At 41.0% G+C, this 13,371-nt stretch overlaps 1 protein-coding gene across 1 annotated transcript in view; it reads left to right on the forward strand.

Moving 5' to 3' along the window:
- Positions 1–5,878, forward strand: part of lhpp (phospholysine phosphohistidine inorganic pyrophosphate phosphatase) — a 28,266-nt gene extending 22,388 nt beyond the window's left edge. Inside the window, exon 7 of the mRNA XM_059325341.1 lies at positions 4,968–5,878. Within this exon, the coding sequence (XP_059181324.1) occupies positions 4,968–5,061 (94 nt within the window). The 3' untranslated portion in view covers positions 5,062–5,878. The remainder of the gene's footprint in view (positions 1–4,967) is intronic.
- The last annotated feature ends 7,493 nt before the right edge of the window (positions 5,879–13,371 follow it).

Consider the following 13,371-nt stretch of genomic DNA (forward strand, 5'->3'; position numbering starts at 1 on the left):
AAAAAGTGTTTTCCTTTTCATGTTTCAAATGATGATGATATTATTATTAATATTAATATTATTTTACTGATTGGTCAGATGCCATGGTCTCACTATCAGTGACGTAGCCTGATTAGCTGGGTGGAATCCATGTGGTTCTACGACCTCACAGAGAGGCATTGGGAACCCCATTTTGGATGTCCGCTGAAGTTAAAAAATATGCCCAATGAAGGGTTAACCAATGCATCTGCAATTTGGGTGATTTGTCCTCTTTCTTATAGAGAATCACCAACTTCCAACCTAAAAGTTCAATTCTTTCTCATGGCCAGCAGGGGGCGACTCCACTGGTTGCAAAAAGAGGTCAGATCAATACTTGTTTTTATTAAAGCCCTTAATAGTGCACTTATTGAAATACTTGGAAAGTGAAAACTGCAACCCTGGAGTGTTATTAGAAGAATTTTATATTTAGCATTTTTGTGATTTTTATATGCTAATTCCTTTGAAAGTTGATCAGTGGCACATGAAGCCAAGAAAGTTCAACTTCCATGCATTAGAAATACCACAATCATCTATTGCTCTGAGGTTATCAAATATGCCAGATAAAGGGTTAACAAATGCATCTGCAATTTGGGGTGATTTGCCCATTTTCTTATGACGAATCACCAACTTATGCCCTAAAACTTAAACTTAAACTTAAACCTGCATTCTTTCTCATGGCCAGCAGGGGCGACTCCACTGGCTGCAAAAGAGGTCAGATTATATAGAAGTCTATCAAAAAATAACCCTACTTCTTACTTGATTTATTACACAGTAAACATTTCCTGAATAAGTGTATGGTCTCAATTGCTAGTTTCTAAGGACAAAATGCCAAAAACAAGGCTTTAAAACAGTAGTCCATAGACCACTGGGTGACATCACTGTGGCCACATCTTATGTATAATATCTGCTTATGTGTTTGGAATTTAACATTACTTTGCAGTTTAATCCATTTTTCATGAGGGTTTTGCAGTGTCGTCTCTACCCTGTTACTGATCTACAATGTCAAGAACAGGCATTCAAAGTATTTCTTTTAAAGCTGTCCTAAAGTTATTTTTGTATGTTGAAATCCAGCTGCTGGGAATTAAGCTGTTTCCAGCCAGGTTTCCCAAAAAATTGCTCTGTGTGTCACTGTCCTCTGACCAAAACATCACTCTGAGTGACCTGGACTGTTGGCTCACATTCAGCTACCATCATGTATGCCTTATCTGCTTTATCTGCACTGTGGCAGGCAAAAAGCATACTCAGCAAAGGTGAGGGGGTGAAGAGAGAAGTGTAAATCGAAATCTGGCGTATGTGACAGTTTTGCTTCCTTCTGTGTGAATGTCTGTATCTTTGTTTATGTGCTCGTGTGTTAAGCATTAACCAACAGGAAGGTTGCCGTGCCATTCACCCCGTGGTCAGCTACCTCGACAATAAAATAAATCTGTCCCCATATTGTGAAGCTAAACAACCGTATTTCCTTTATTTCTGTATCATAACTTCATCTCCCTCCCTCACAGCTGACTTTCACACACTCACTATATGAGTCATTCATATCCACTTTCATTTCATGGAGGCACAGCCTGTCCTTATAAAAATGTATCTCCATGTTTTATAGAGCCAAGTATCATGTTATATGTCCACCCATAAGACATTCTGAGCTGCTATAATCCTATATTGGCTCTGGAGTTTATACACACGACACTCATTTCTCAAACTCTTTAATCCACTGTCATAGCTGATGTAGGGGATCAGAGCTGTACACTATGTACCTGTTCTTAAAGCACATGGAATAATCTATCAGCTTACTTGTTGATTGATTTGAAAGGTGTCTGGTACAGGCCCAAAGTTTAGGGCTCCACCTATGGACTTGGCAAGGACATGTAAGAGAGTTTGGGTGTCTTATTCCTATGGTGAGGTGGGGTCTAAGAGTCTAGTTTAAGTAATTTTATGTCTCTTTGCTTTCGTTTTACATCTAGTTTTGATCATTTTGCGCCTCTTTGTGGTTAAATTTGCATTTCTGTGATAGTGTTGCACCTATTTTGAGTCATTTTGTTTCTTTGTGGTCATTTTGTATCTCCTTGTATATATTTTGCATCTATTTTTAATCGTTTTACATTTTTATTTGATCATTTTGTCTCTTTGTAGTCATTTTGCATTTCTGTGATAGTGTTGCATCTATTTTGAGTCGTTTTGTATCCCCTTGTAGTCATTGTTCATCTATATTTAATTGTTTCACATTTTTATGACATTTTATTTTATTATCCTGTCCATATACTGCATATGGGTACATGGAGCATGCAATCAGCTGTCTCTACGATGTCTCTATCTCAATGTGTCCATGGGAAAATGTCTTTATGGTCCCAATGGCATCACATGACAGACCCAGAAGTTGTAATTCCGTCACTAAGACAAACTAGATGCTTGTTTTGTCAGACCAGCAGTCTCAGAACCAAAGCCTTGTGATCATTTACTTAATTTCTGGTGAACATTTTTTGGTCTTTCAGTTTGGTGGCAGCTGTGTTGAACTAAACTCTTGGCTGTGTCCCATCTCCTACCTCATAGCTGACCTCACCCCTAGGTGAAGGCTGTGCAGTATCCGTCATGCAGGCTCAGGGACCGAACCTATCTCTTCATGTGTATTGATATTGCATTGACCTGAAGGACGCGCAGCTAGCCGCACATTACCTCATCTGTAACACTAGCTGCATTGTGCTGAATTTTGCATGGTCACATTGACCTGGTTACTCCTTCATTATTCATGGCAATGGGATTAAAGCAGCAAAATGAATACACACGCATGCATACATGTCTAAGAGGCGCAGGCCACGGGAGATTTAAAGGAGCATCAGGTTGGAGAGACGGTGTGCTCTACGCTGTTGGCTTCGCTGCTTGAAACTCAAGCCATGTGACTAACTTGCTTGTGTGTTTGTGCCTGTACGTGCGTGCGTGAACTCAATCAGTCCTCGGGGCAAAAAAGGGTGTGGGAGTAAACCAGCACAGGAGACATAACACCCGGACCATTAGCGGACCGGCTCACATAACCCAAGTGCTGTAGGCTGACAGACATGCGTAAACACATGGCACCGCTCCCCCGTATTCACCGCGGCTTCAGTATTCAACACCTCTCCTCGCCCCCCCACCAGCCTCTTCTTTCTGACGCTACACTTGGGCGGCTCACAAATATTTGCCATGGTCCTCTGCGAGCTCTCAGAGGGCAGGATTAATGGCGGTGTGTGCCGCACACCCAGGGCCAGACAAAGCCTCCCCATCTGGAGCTCCAACCCGTGACTGGGGAACAGAGGCAGCACACAGAGCCTGGTCCAGGCAGCCCGGGGAGGGGGGATCTATAGGCACCACTTCATAAATGAGCAGGAGTTCTGGGCAGTCCTGCGGATGAATGAAGGGGGCGTCTCCATCTTTTGATGTGATGGGGAGGAAAAGGGTCCTGCATGCCGGCCTGGGCCTGGTGCCACGCCAAAAGGATCACATTTCCCCCTACCAGCTGATTAAACAGCCATATCTGCATCCATCACTGGGCCCCGAGCCCAACAATGGCAGCAGCCAGGGGGGAGGCAAGGCTGCCACATGCCTCCTACACATTACTAGGCATGGACATTAGAAGTAATTTCCATATGTGAGTACTAGCATGAAATTATTGTAGAATGCTCTCGTACTCGAACATAAGAATAGGGTCCAAAATTAGTTTTTGATGACCTTTTGAAGTAGCATGGCATCAATCTAACCGAGGAATTATGTTTACGGACAAGTTAATGTATCCTCATGAAGGTATTAAAATAACACAAATAATAATAATAACAACAACACATTGTTTCCCACTTTGTAAATGGCAGCTTATTAAATAATCGGTTCTTACCTTTTCACAATAAAAGCCCTACAGATGCAAATTGTCTACTCATGCCGATCACTATTTTCTACTATTTAGTTGAGACAAAATGATGAGGTCAGTGTTTTTGGATGTTTTGGCATGTGACCTTAAATATACAAGTCTAAACCATGGTGGTGGACTGATGGAGAGACCTAGACCAATCCCTAGAGCTTTGAATTGATTACTAATAATGTGATTGTCTTGTTTGGAAATGTATAAAGAATGGTTTGCAACCCAGCAATTTTCTCGGCCCCATGATGTAGACATATGTCGGCTTTTGCTTCAGCCCTGTGTTGCTGACACAAATCGAGATTGATGAAACATACATGCCTGTGTACGGTCCTCTTCCTTCAGCCAGATAACAGTTTCAAGGCTACAAGCACAAGTTTGGTGAGGTTGATGTGTTAATAATCATCCCTAAGGCCACACCATGTCAGTAGAACTTTCCTGTTTTTCTCTTTTTCTTACAACTTTTTAGATTAACACTTTCTTTTTTGCATCTCGGAAACATCTGGCCAACTGATTTCTCCTGGTTTTATTTTAAGAAACTGGTTATTTTTGGAATCAGGTCTTATTAAAGTCCCCAGTTGGTCTGTTTTAGTTGCCTGTAGATAAATTAAAAAAGTCTGGAACACTGTGTGACAGCTGGTGATAGAGACAAAAAACATGCACTGCCCTGCAGGGGCTTTTGGCAAGCAGCTGCACAGACACCTCTTAGCGCGAAGATATCAACACGGCAGAAAAATCACTGAACTTGTCATTTTTACTGCATTGTTGTTGATCATAAGTGAGCTCTTATGACCACTCTGTGACAACACAGACCAGATTTATTACCAAAACCTTCCCCTCATGCTTCAATAAGTAGGCTAATTCTGCTTGGTTTTGTTCAATATTTGCCTCGCCAGAGTCTTCTGAGACCCTCATGTCCTGCTCTGTTCCAGTTTGTACACTCAGTATTGTTAATGTGGCTGATAGCATCAAACCGCTGGTCCTTCTTGTTTACTGAGCCCTGTATGGAGGCTGTTTGTTCCCGTTTCTTTTCCATGCCGCATGTCCTGAAGCGTGTTCTTTTGCTTCTCAGGCCCAGCGACGAGAGGCTCTCAACGGTGACGGCTGACGGCACTGTGGACAACCTGGCTCAGGCTGTGGACATGATCCTCACTCAGAGGCACTGAGCACAAGGCATGACACTGGAAACTCTCCCTATACTGTGACCCTGGGTGATACAGGCTAGTGCTCTCTAGTATTTTAACCCTCCTGTTATGTTGCGGGTCAAATTGACCCATTTCAAAGTCTAAAAAAGTAAAAATCTAAAACAAATAGTTAAAAGTATTTTTTCGGGACGAAACTTCTTCTACTTGGCTTAATAAGTGTAATCAACTTATACAATGAAAATGGTTCATTTCACATAGTTGCATGTTTATATTAAATACACTCGTGGAAAAATGATTAGACCATTGCTTTCTTCAATTTCTTGTTCATTTTAATGCCTGGTACAACTAAAGGTACATTTGTTTGGACAGATATAATGATAACAACAAAAATAGCTCATAAGAGTTTTATTTAAGAGCTGATATCTAGCCATTTTCCATGGTTTTCTTGATTATTATCATAAAAAAAGTTTTAACGTGCATTTAATAATGAAATATGAGTGAATTATCATATATATATATATATATATATATATATATATATATATATATATAAAACAATGTTTATTGATATTTTTGGGTTTGTGACACCTTTGGATAATTAAACATGCCCCGGGTAAAATTGACCCACAAACATTATTGCTGTTCCTGAGAAACAAACATAATAGGAGGGTTGATTTAACTCTGTGTGAAGTAAAAGCACTACAAAACCTAAATACCATCCAAGTACTCTATATCCTGCAACTGTCATTGAACTATGGGAAACACCCACACATCTGATGCTCCACAGTGTGACACAAACTGGAATATTTGCAGAACTATAACTCAAATCTGCAAAAGATATGCTTTTCTAGAACACGTACATTATAGACATAGATAAGATACCTCAAGATGACACGAATGTGCCTGTAACCAGATGCTAGCTGACAGTTAGAAAGGTTAAGTAATGTTGTATGTTCAGACTCCCTGCTCCTGTTACACGCTCTTTGAGATACATTATATAAGGACTGGGTGTAGTCAAATGTACAATTAAAGTGAAGCTGGAGTATATTTTAACATATATTAACTCATGTAAGTAGCTGAATATATGAAGGTAAAGTGTGGGAAGTAGTCCCAGTTTTCTATAAATAAAGCTGTTTCACTAGATGTTGAACATTTGTCTCTCAGAATTTAGGAATTTGTTTTTCACAGAACTTGTTTTTTTCCACACACACAAGAAAAAAGGGCTCAAGGGCTCAAAGCACTGAGGAAAACGTAGCCTTGGCTCTGGTTTAAACTGGAATTTATATCGGAATGGCTTTTGTTTAACAAAAACAAATCTGCTGAAAATGGGAAGTGAGCTGGTCTCGGAGATGACAAATGCAGAACCCATCCGAGTGTGATGAATTGCACTGGCGCTCGAGCTCATGTTTCCCCCTTCTGTAAACAAAAATGAAATGAGCTCTCCATCATCAGAGTAAAAGAATCACAAATCTACAAGCGCTTATCTTTATTTATTTGACTGTAAGCCGCCTCTGTTCGGGGAGATCGTCCCCGTCATTGTTACACAGTTAATTGCCGCTCATTAGACGTGCTGCATTCACTCCAGTGTCTACAGTGAGGCTTAAAAAAAATGATGAGGGGAAAAAAATTGGTTATTGGGCTTTTGTGTGCCAGCTGGATCATTGAGGCCTCTGGAAGTGGGGCGTAAAACAAACGATTCTCCATCGCTGCCCCCGAGGTTTCAGTGCACCAAATAGATTCAACAAGAACAAAAGCCCATTGCCAAGTGATTCATCGAGGTCTTTCTGGTTCACTTCACCATTCGCTGACACAAGCTTGAATGTTATTGGGCAATTAAAGGTAATGAAATGCTACGAAAGTATTATGAAACTGTGCCTGAGCAGGGTGTACCACTCCTATATCTGATGGGGAAATAAATATTAATGTACACGGCAAAGTACTAGCAGCTGGTACCCAGTTTTCTAACAGCTTTCACATTGTTTGACTCAGTGTTTTGTCCATTATGCTACCGCCCATTGGCCTTGTATGGAGCTATTAAACATGCATTTGACTACTCTCGAATGAATTCACTCTTTGGCTTTAACCAAGTTATTTTTTCCAGTTCTGGGAGTGCATAAATTCTGAGGGATGTAGGCCACAGTTTTCAACACCACCTCTTGGCAGGTTCATCACCATTAGTTGTTAAACACACACACACACACACACACACACACACACACACACACACACATACACATACCCCCGAGCTTGCGCCTTGATAACCGCACATGGTGGCCCCAGGGCATCCAACCTTTTAACACAAGTTACAAATTAGCAGCCGTTTACCTCTGCAGGCGTTCATGATAGGTAAACAGTGATATAGTCCGTGTGGAGTGCAGCACATTGATTCCCTCCTTGTGACCTCAGACTGTGAAGCAAGATTACCTTTCAAATAATAAAGATGACCTCATTTCAGGAGACATGTCTGGGCATGTATGACCTCACTGCCACAGGACAGTATCGACAGACATGATACACTGTCAGCTCCTCCACTGACTGACTGAAGCTGTTGTTGTTGTTGTTTTGATGATCTTCCAGTTGGACGCTATTGGCACATTAGTTTGTCATCTTTGGACTTTTTTTTATCACATCTGATTTGTGTTGTTTTCTCACTGCGTTGCATGACCGCAGTTAACCCTCCTGTTACGTTGCGGGTCAAATTGACCCATTTCAAAGTTTAAAAATCAAAAAAAAAATTGTCAAAAGTATTTTTTCATAAAAAGAATAAATGTAAAATAAAATTTAAAAAATAAATAAATGTCATGTAAAGCTATTATATTTTATATGTAGGTTTTTCCAATGTACATAAAGTTTTAACATGCATTTTTTTAATAAAGAAGAGTGGATTATCCCCACTGAATCATGATCTGTGAGAGGTAAAGAACACCATTGCACTAAATATTGATTGAAATGGTTAGTAATGGAGTTATTAATGAATTGTAAACAATATATTGGGATTTTTTAGTTTCTGACACTTTTGGATAATTAAACATGCCCCGGGTCAAACTGACCCATGAACATTATTGCTGTTCCTGAGAAATGAACACAAGCTCACTGTGGACAAGTATTAAGTATAATTACTCTCAAGTTAACAATGTTAGTCCTGAAGCGATTAACTGGTTATTCACTTTGGTCAGCAACATAAAATTGACAGAAAGCAATTTAATCATTGATTTATTGTTTTAGCCGCAAGATTAATGACATCCCCACTACATCAGCTCTGCTTGTGGTACTTTTTATACAAAAGTTCACATGCATTATTAAAATGGTGGGCATGGTAACTCTCCATGAAACCTATATTTAGTTTTCTCTGTCATATATTATTATAAGCAACTGGGAAATAACACATTGGTATTTGGGTCGATCCTGTGCTGGTACTCCTGTCTGCTCCAAACTGGGTACATGCCAACCACCATCTAGCGTAGATAATACACTGACTATGGGTAAGTACCTCGTAAATCCCCACTTCAATAAATCCAAACTATCCCTTTAAGGCTACTTGATTTGCGCCACACTTCAGCTAGATGTTTATCTTGAAATATCGGCTCCTGCAGTCATACCAGGGCAGGGTTATGACTAATCATGAGTGATATATGTCTGCAAGAGTGTCCCCACCCTTACCTCCTCCCCTCTCTGCAACCTGAGGTTATTAAGCTCATGATCTCATTTTCATCTTATGTTGACTGACACATCAGAGACACAAAGCCCCATGGAATGTGTCTATCAGGAGGAGACAGACACATGTAATACAGGTGAATCTCAATACATGTAAAAGTCAATTTCCAGGAGTTTAAGTCACATAGCCCCAACCAAGTATTGAGTGCATATAGGTGGACATAGTTTTCAGAGGCCAACGTTTCCATATTAAACATACTTTTTAAAATTGGTCTTTTGTAATATAAATTTTTTTGAGACACTGAATTTTACTTCTTCATTTTCTTTCTTTTCTTCATCTTCTTTTACGTCTCCCTAACCATTATAATTAGAAGAAATTAAATAAATTTAGACATGACATGTTTCATTCTGTGTAATGGATCTACATAATGTGTTATTTCCACTTTTTGAATTGAATTACTGACATAAATAAAGTTTTCTATGATATTCTAATTTATTGAGATGCACCTGTATGTGGAGGAAAATGTTAAACTGTGTCAGCCAACCTTCAGCATCCAGTGGCAACTCTCCTGGTTTCAAATCTAAAATGTATGTGTCAGTGTGTCCATTAACTCTAAAATAAACTATCTTCATCGTATTTGTTGGAATAAGTCTGAACATTCTGACTTTATAGAAATTGAGCCCCGTGAGATCTTTTCTGAGCGTACACACTGCTGCAGTGTGTCTGAGCCAACATTTATATACGTTTTTATGTCATCTGTTTGGGTTTGGCTCCTCTTACACGGCACGCACACTGCTGCTCTTGTAGCACACCTGCATTTACCCACCTTAACAACTGCCAGCTGTGTGCTACCTTGAGCTTTCATCTCCACTCATTTGGCTCTTCCTGTTTGACAGGAAATGGCGTGTCAGCTGACCAGACAGCGTTGCACACCTGCAGCCCCAAATGCACCGTTATCCATGGAAACATGCACTTGTTTTGACAGCAGTCAGTTATTTGTGCCCTCCCTTCTGTGTGTGGAAGCACTGGCCCATGCGGAGGCCTGTTGCTCCTACTCGCCAAGCCACATGGTTTCCCCACATTTCATCACTCTCCTTCCCTTGTGGGCAGCAGTGCCAACAGCACTCGGTGGCGTGGGAGGGTTCTGAAACTTCAGAAGTAGTCGGGGGGTTTGGAGCGGAGGCCTGAATTTCCTCCCTCTCATTGCTGTCCCAGGCCCCCCTCCCATTCCTCCGTCAGAGTCTTCACAAGCAATCTGAGAAGTGTCTCAGCAGCTACACAAAGCGCTCTGTACTCGGCGTGGACACAGCCGTCACAGGCCCCTCCAGGGACGTGACCCAAGCTCCGGCTCAAGCCTCAGAGGCCCTGGCTCTGCAGACACTAAGCATGACCCCGTGATGTCATACCGGAGCGTGTGCGTATGTATAATCCAAGGAAAGGGTGGTCGTATGTCACCACGCAGTGTAAACGAACTGTCCTGGTCTGCAAAAGGTCTGAAGGCTTACAGCTGACCTCAATTTTGAAAGCTGTCTGACTCTGCTGGTGTTCAGTTACCTTTTGTAAAAGCCAAAGTGCTCACAATTTAGATCCTACAATCCTCTTGCTGAAGGGATAACTGTTTGACTCGAGAAGGCGTGTACGGCCTTGATACATCTGGTCTATGTGGGTGCAGACTCTTGCTGCTCAGACATAACACTGGCTGAACTTTAAAAAAAAGTCATTTTGTACCTCAATTTGTGGTCTTGAATGAAAGTGTGTGGGTGAGATTCAACACGATAACTACCTCCAGACCCAGCAGTGTATTTATTCAGTGCATATGTACAGAAAATATATATGTTTGTTTCCGGGAATTTTTTTTTGTTCAGATGTCATTTAGAGCTCAAGGTGAACAAAGTTTGTGTTTGCAGTGTTCAGTGTCCTTTTTGTACCTTATAGCTTCAGGCAGCATTTGCACTGCAACTGGAAATGTTTTGTGGCCGGGTGCTGCTGCTAAATACTTTTTCAGCTCGACCACATGTGAGCTGCCAAGCGGGGATAGGCAGCAAACCCAGAAACTAGAGCCAGCATTCAGTTTCATGTCACAGATGGTTTAATTTTGTTTATTTGAGAAGTTCCACTACTGAAAATGAGTCATTTTGAAAGAGTCAATTTGCTGTGTTATTAGGAAAGATTTTTTGTTTGTTTGTTTTTATGCAAGAATTTGAAACTACTGCTAATTCTATAACGTTAAATATAACGATTTAATTGGTGGCATGGAAGTTAAAAACATTATAGTAATCTAGTCATTGCAGCTGATTTAAGGATCAAGAAATTTAACAACCACCTCACTAATGGTTCAAACTAAACCAGCACAAAAATAACAACCACAACTATGATTTTAAAAAATTGGGATGCTGTGTAGAACACAAATAGAAACAAATTCAGAATTTATAATATTTCCAAAAAACCACCCAGTTTGAGCATTACATATCTTGTCTTTGTACTGTATTCCATTCAATGTATTCAAACACTAACGAAAAGTAACAAACTTAACAAACTGATTAGCTCATTCCTATAGATAATGACATGAATAGGAGTGTAACGATAATGCTATATGTATATACTGACTGGCCCCTTCATAAGGTGCACCAGCACAATGCTATACAAGAGCTCTGTTATTAATTCTACACTTACCAAGATTAGTAGTTTTTCAGGTTTTGTTGACGCTGTCAGAAAGGTAATTAATTCAACTTTGTTTGTTTTTGCGGTCACAGTGGTGGTGTACAGGAGTGCATCATATTGACAGGTGTTTCTAATATTCTTGCACTACCAAATGTAGTGTACCAAAAGTAGAGGTGGGAGAAAAAAGTGATACATCATAGTTTATATTTTGTGTGGCAATATTTATCGATTCATGGCGGCCAAGTATCTATTTAGCATCAGCGGGCCGTCAGTTTTTTCACCATTTTGTTTTTGTTTACGGAGGCCGTAGCGGGCTCACTTTTAGGAATATACTGGAGATACTGGTATCATATGAAACTAGAAGATGTAAGGAAACTATAGACGTGTGTGTGATATTGTGTCGGGAAGTTGTCGAAATAAAGCTGCAAAGTTTGGTTATTTTTTGATGTTTCATGGTGATTTTCTGGACACAAAATGCAGTTAAACAGTAAAATTGTCATATATTGTATCGCAATACTCACCATATTGCAAAAGGCTTAAAATCGGGATAAAGTCGAATCTTGGGGTCTCTGGTGATTCCCACCTCTACAATTGGGTGGCCAAAATATTAGAAACACCTGTTAATATAATGCACTCCAGATCAAAACTACTGCCAACTACAACCTATATAATAAAGATATAGTTAAATTAATAACTCTCTGACTGTGCCAATCAAAAGTGAACATTTTTATTTTTATTCCAAAGGCAGAATTTATGGATGGAGACGTTGTATTGGATCACATTATGTTTTTTTTTTTACAAGAATCCAGTCTACCTGAAACATCTGAAAAACTCCCATGAGCCCTGTGGGACATCTGTTGCTTAAAAACTAAATGAAGTGTGATGTGACTCATCATTAGAGCGGATAAGACGGTTCAAAAGTGACCACCACCCTGTTGTGTCGGAGCCGGTGGGGGTTGTGGACGAGTGAAGTGCAGAACATGGGCAGAACGTGCCCCTCCTGTTGTCCTCCTATCTTCTCTCAGAACACAGCCTCTTTTCACTCCTGTCAGTCCACTGATTAAAGGCCGGGGGCCCTCGGCGTGTCAGTCTGCCACACAGCACGTTTACAAGGGTTCTGTTTACCCATTTCCTTCTCGACTCATTACCCGAAAAGGGCTTAACCAGTGAAAAGCAGCAGCTTTCATGTACCACTGGCAGCTCTGTCACAGTGTAAATATGACCTCACTATGGAAGTATACAGATTCTCATGCAACAGTATAATAAGCCAATCCATTACAAGAGTATGCATTGGCCTTGTAGGTGAGTTTAAGCCCACAGTTATGCTTTGTGTGGTATTTGTGCCTGGAGTATAGCATGTCAAGCAATCTTTAAATTACTAAGACAGCTTTTAAGGAGGTGACTTTCCTCTCTCAGCGGCACCTTACACTTTCAAAGAATGGCAAGCATCGTGGCGACATGCAGAAGGGGTGTGCAGTTGTGCTGGAGCAGTGAATTAAAAAACAGGAGGGTTATTGTGGAGGTTTACACAGGCACCAGAGTTGGGGAGGGGAAGCAGACAAACGGAGCGGCAGCGGCAGCAGCAGCAGCAGCAGCAGCAGCAGCCCTGACACATGGCCCACATTCACAGCCGCCTCCCACGTCACTGTGCTCCTCAGAGAAAAAGCCCCTTTTGTTTCCCACTGCAGGGAGGGAGGGAGGTCTCTGGGGTGAACCGCCGCTCAGCTCCACCACTCCACCCGCTGCCATCAAAAAAAGAAAAAGAAACAGGGACCGGACTTCCCACCCCTGCCTGGCGTCCTCCCTACTCTCTCCCGCTTCAGCACACAAACACAGGCTCATCAGTAGTACCACTACTACGCTTGTGATTGTCTTTTCCTGCTTCTTAATTGGGTCAGTCTGCATTGTTGCATTAAAGACGTCTCCAACAATGACCTTGCTGTTAATGCATGTGCTTGGCTAGTAGCAGTAGTGAAGTTCTCTTTCAGATTCTTTACTTAATAAACTGGAAGGGA

Source organism: Centropristis striata, chromosome 21, assembly GCF_030273125.1.
Source record: "Centropristis striata isolate RG_2023a ecotype Rhode Island chromosome 21, C.striata_1.0, whole genome shotgun sequence".
NCBI classification, from domain to species: Eukaryota; Metazoa; Chordata; class Actinopteri; order Perciformes; family Serranidae; genus Centropristis; species Centropristis striata.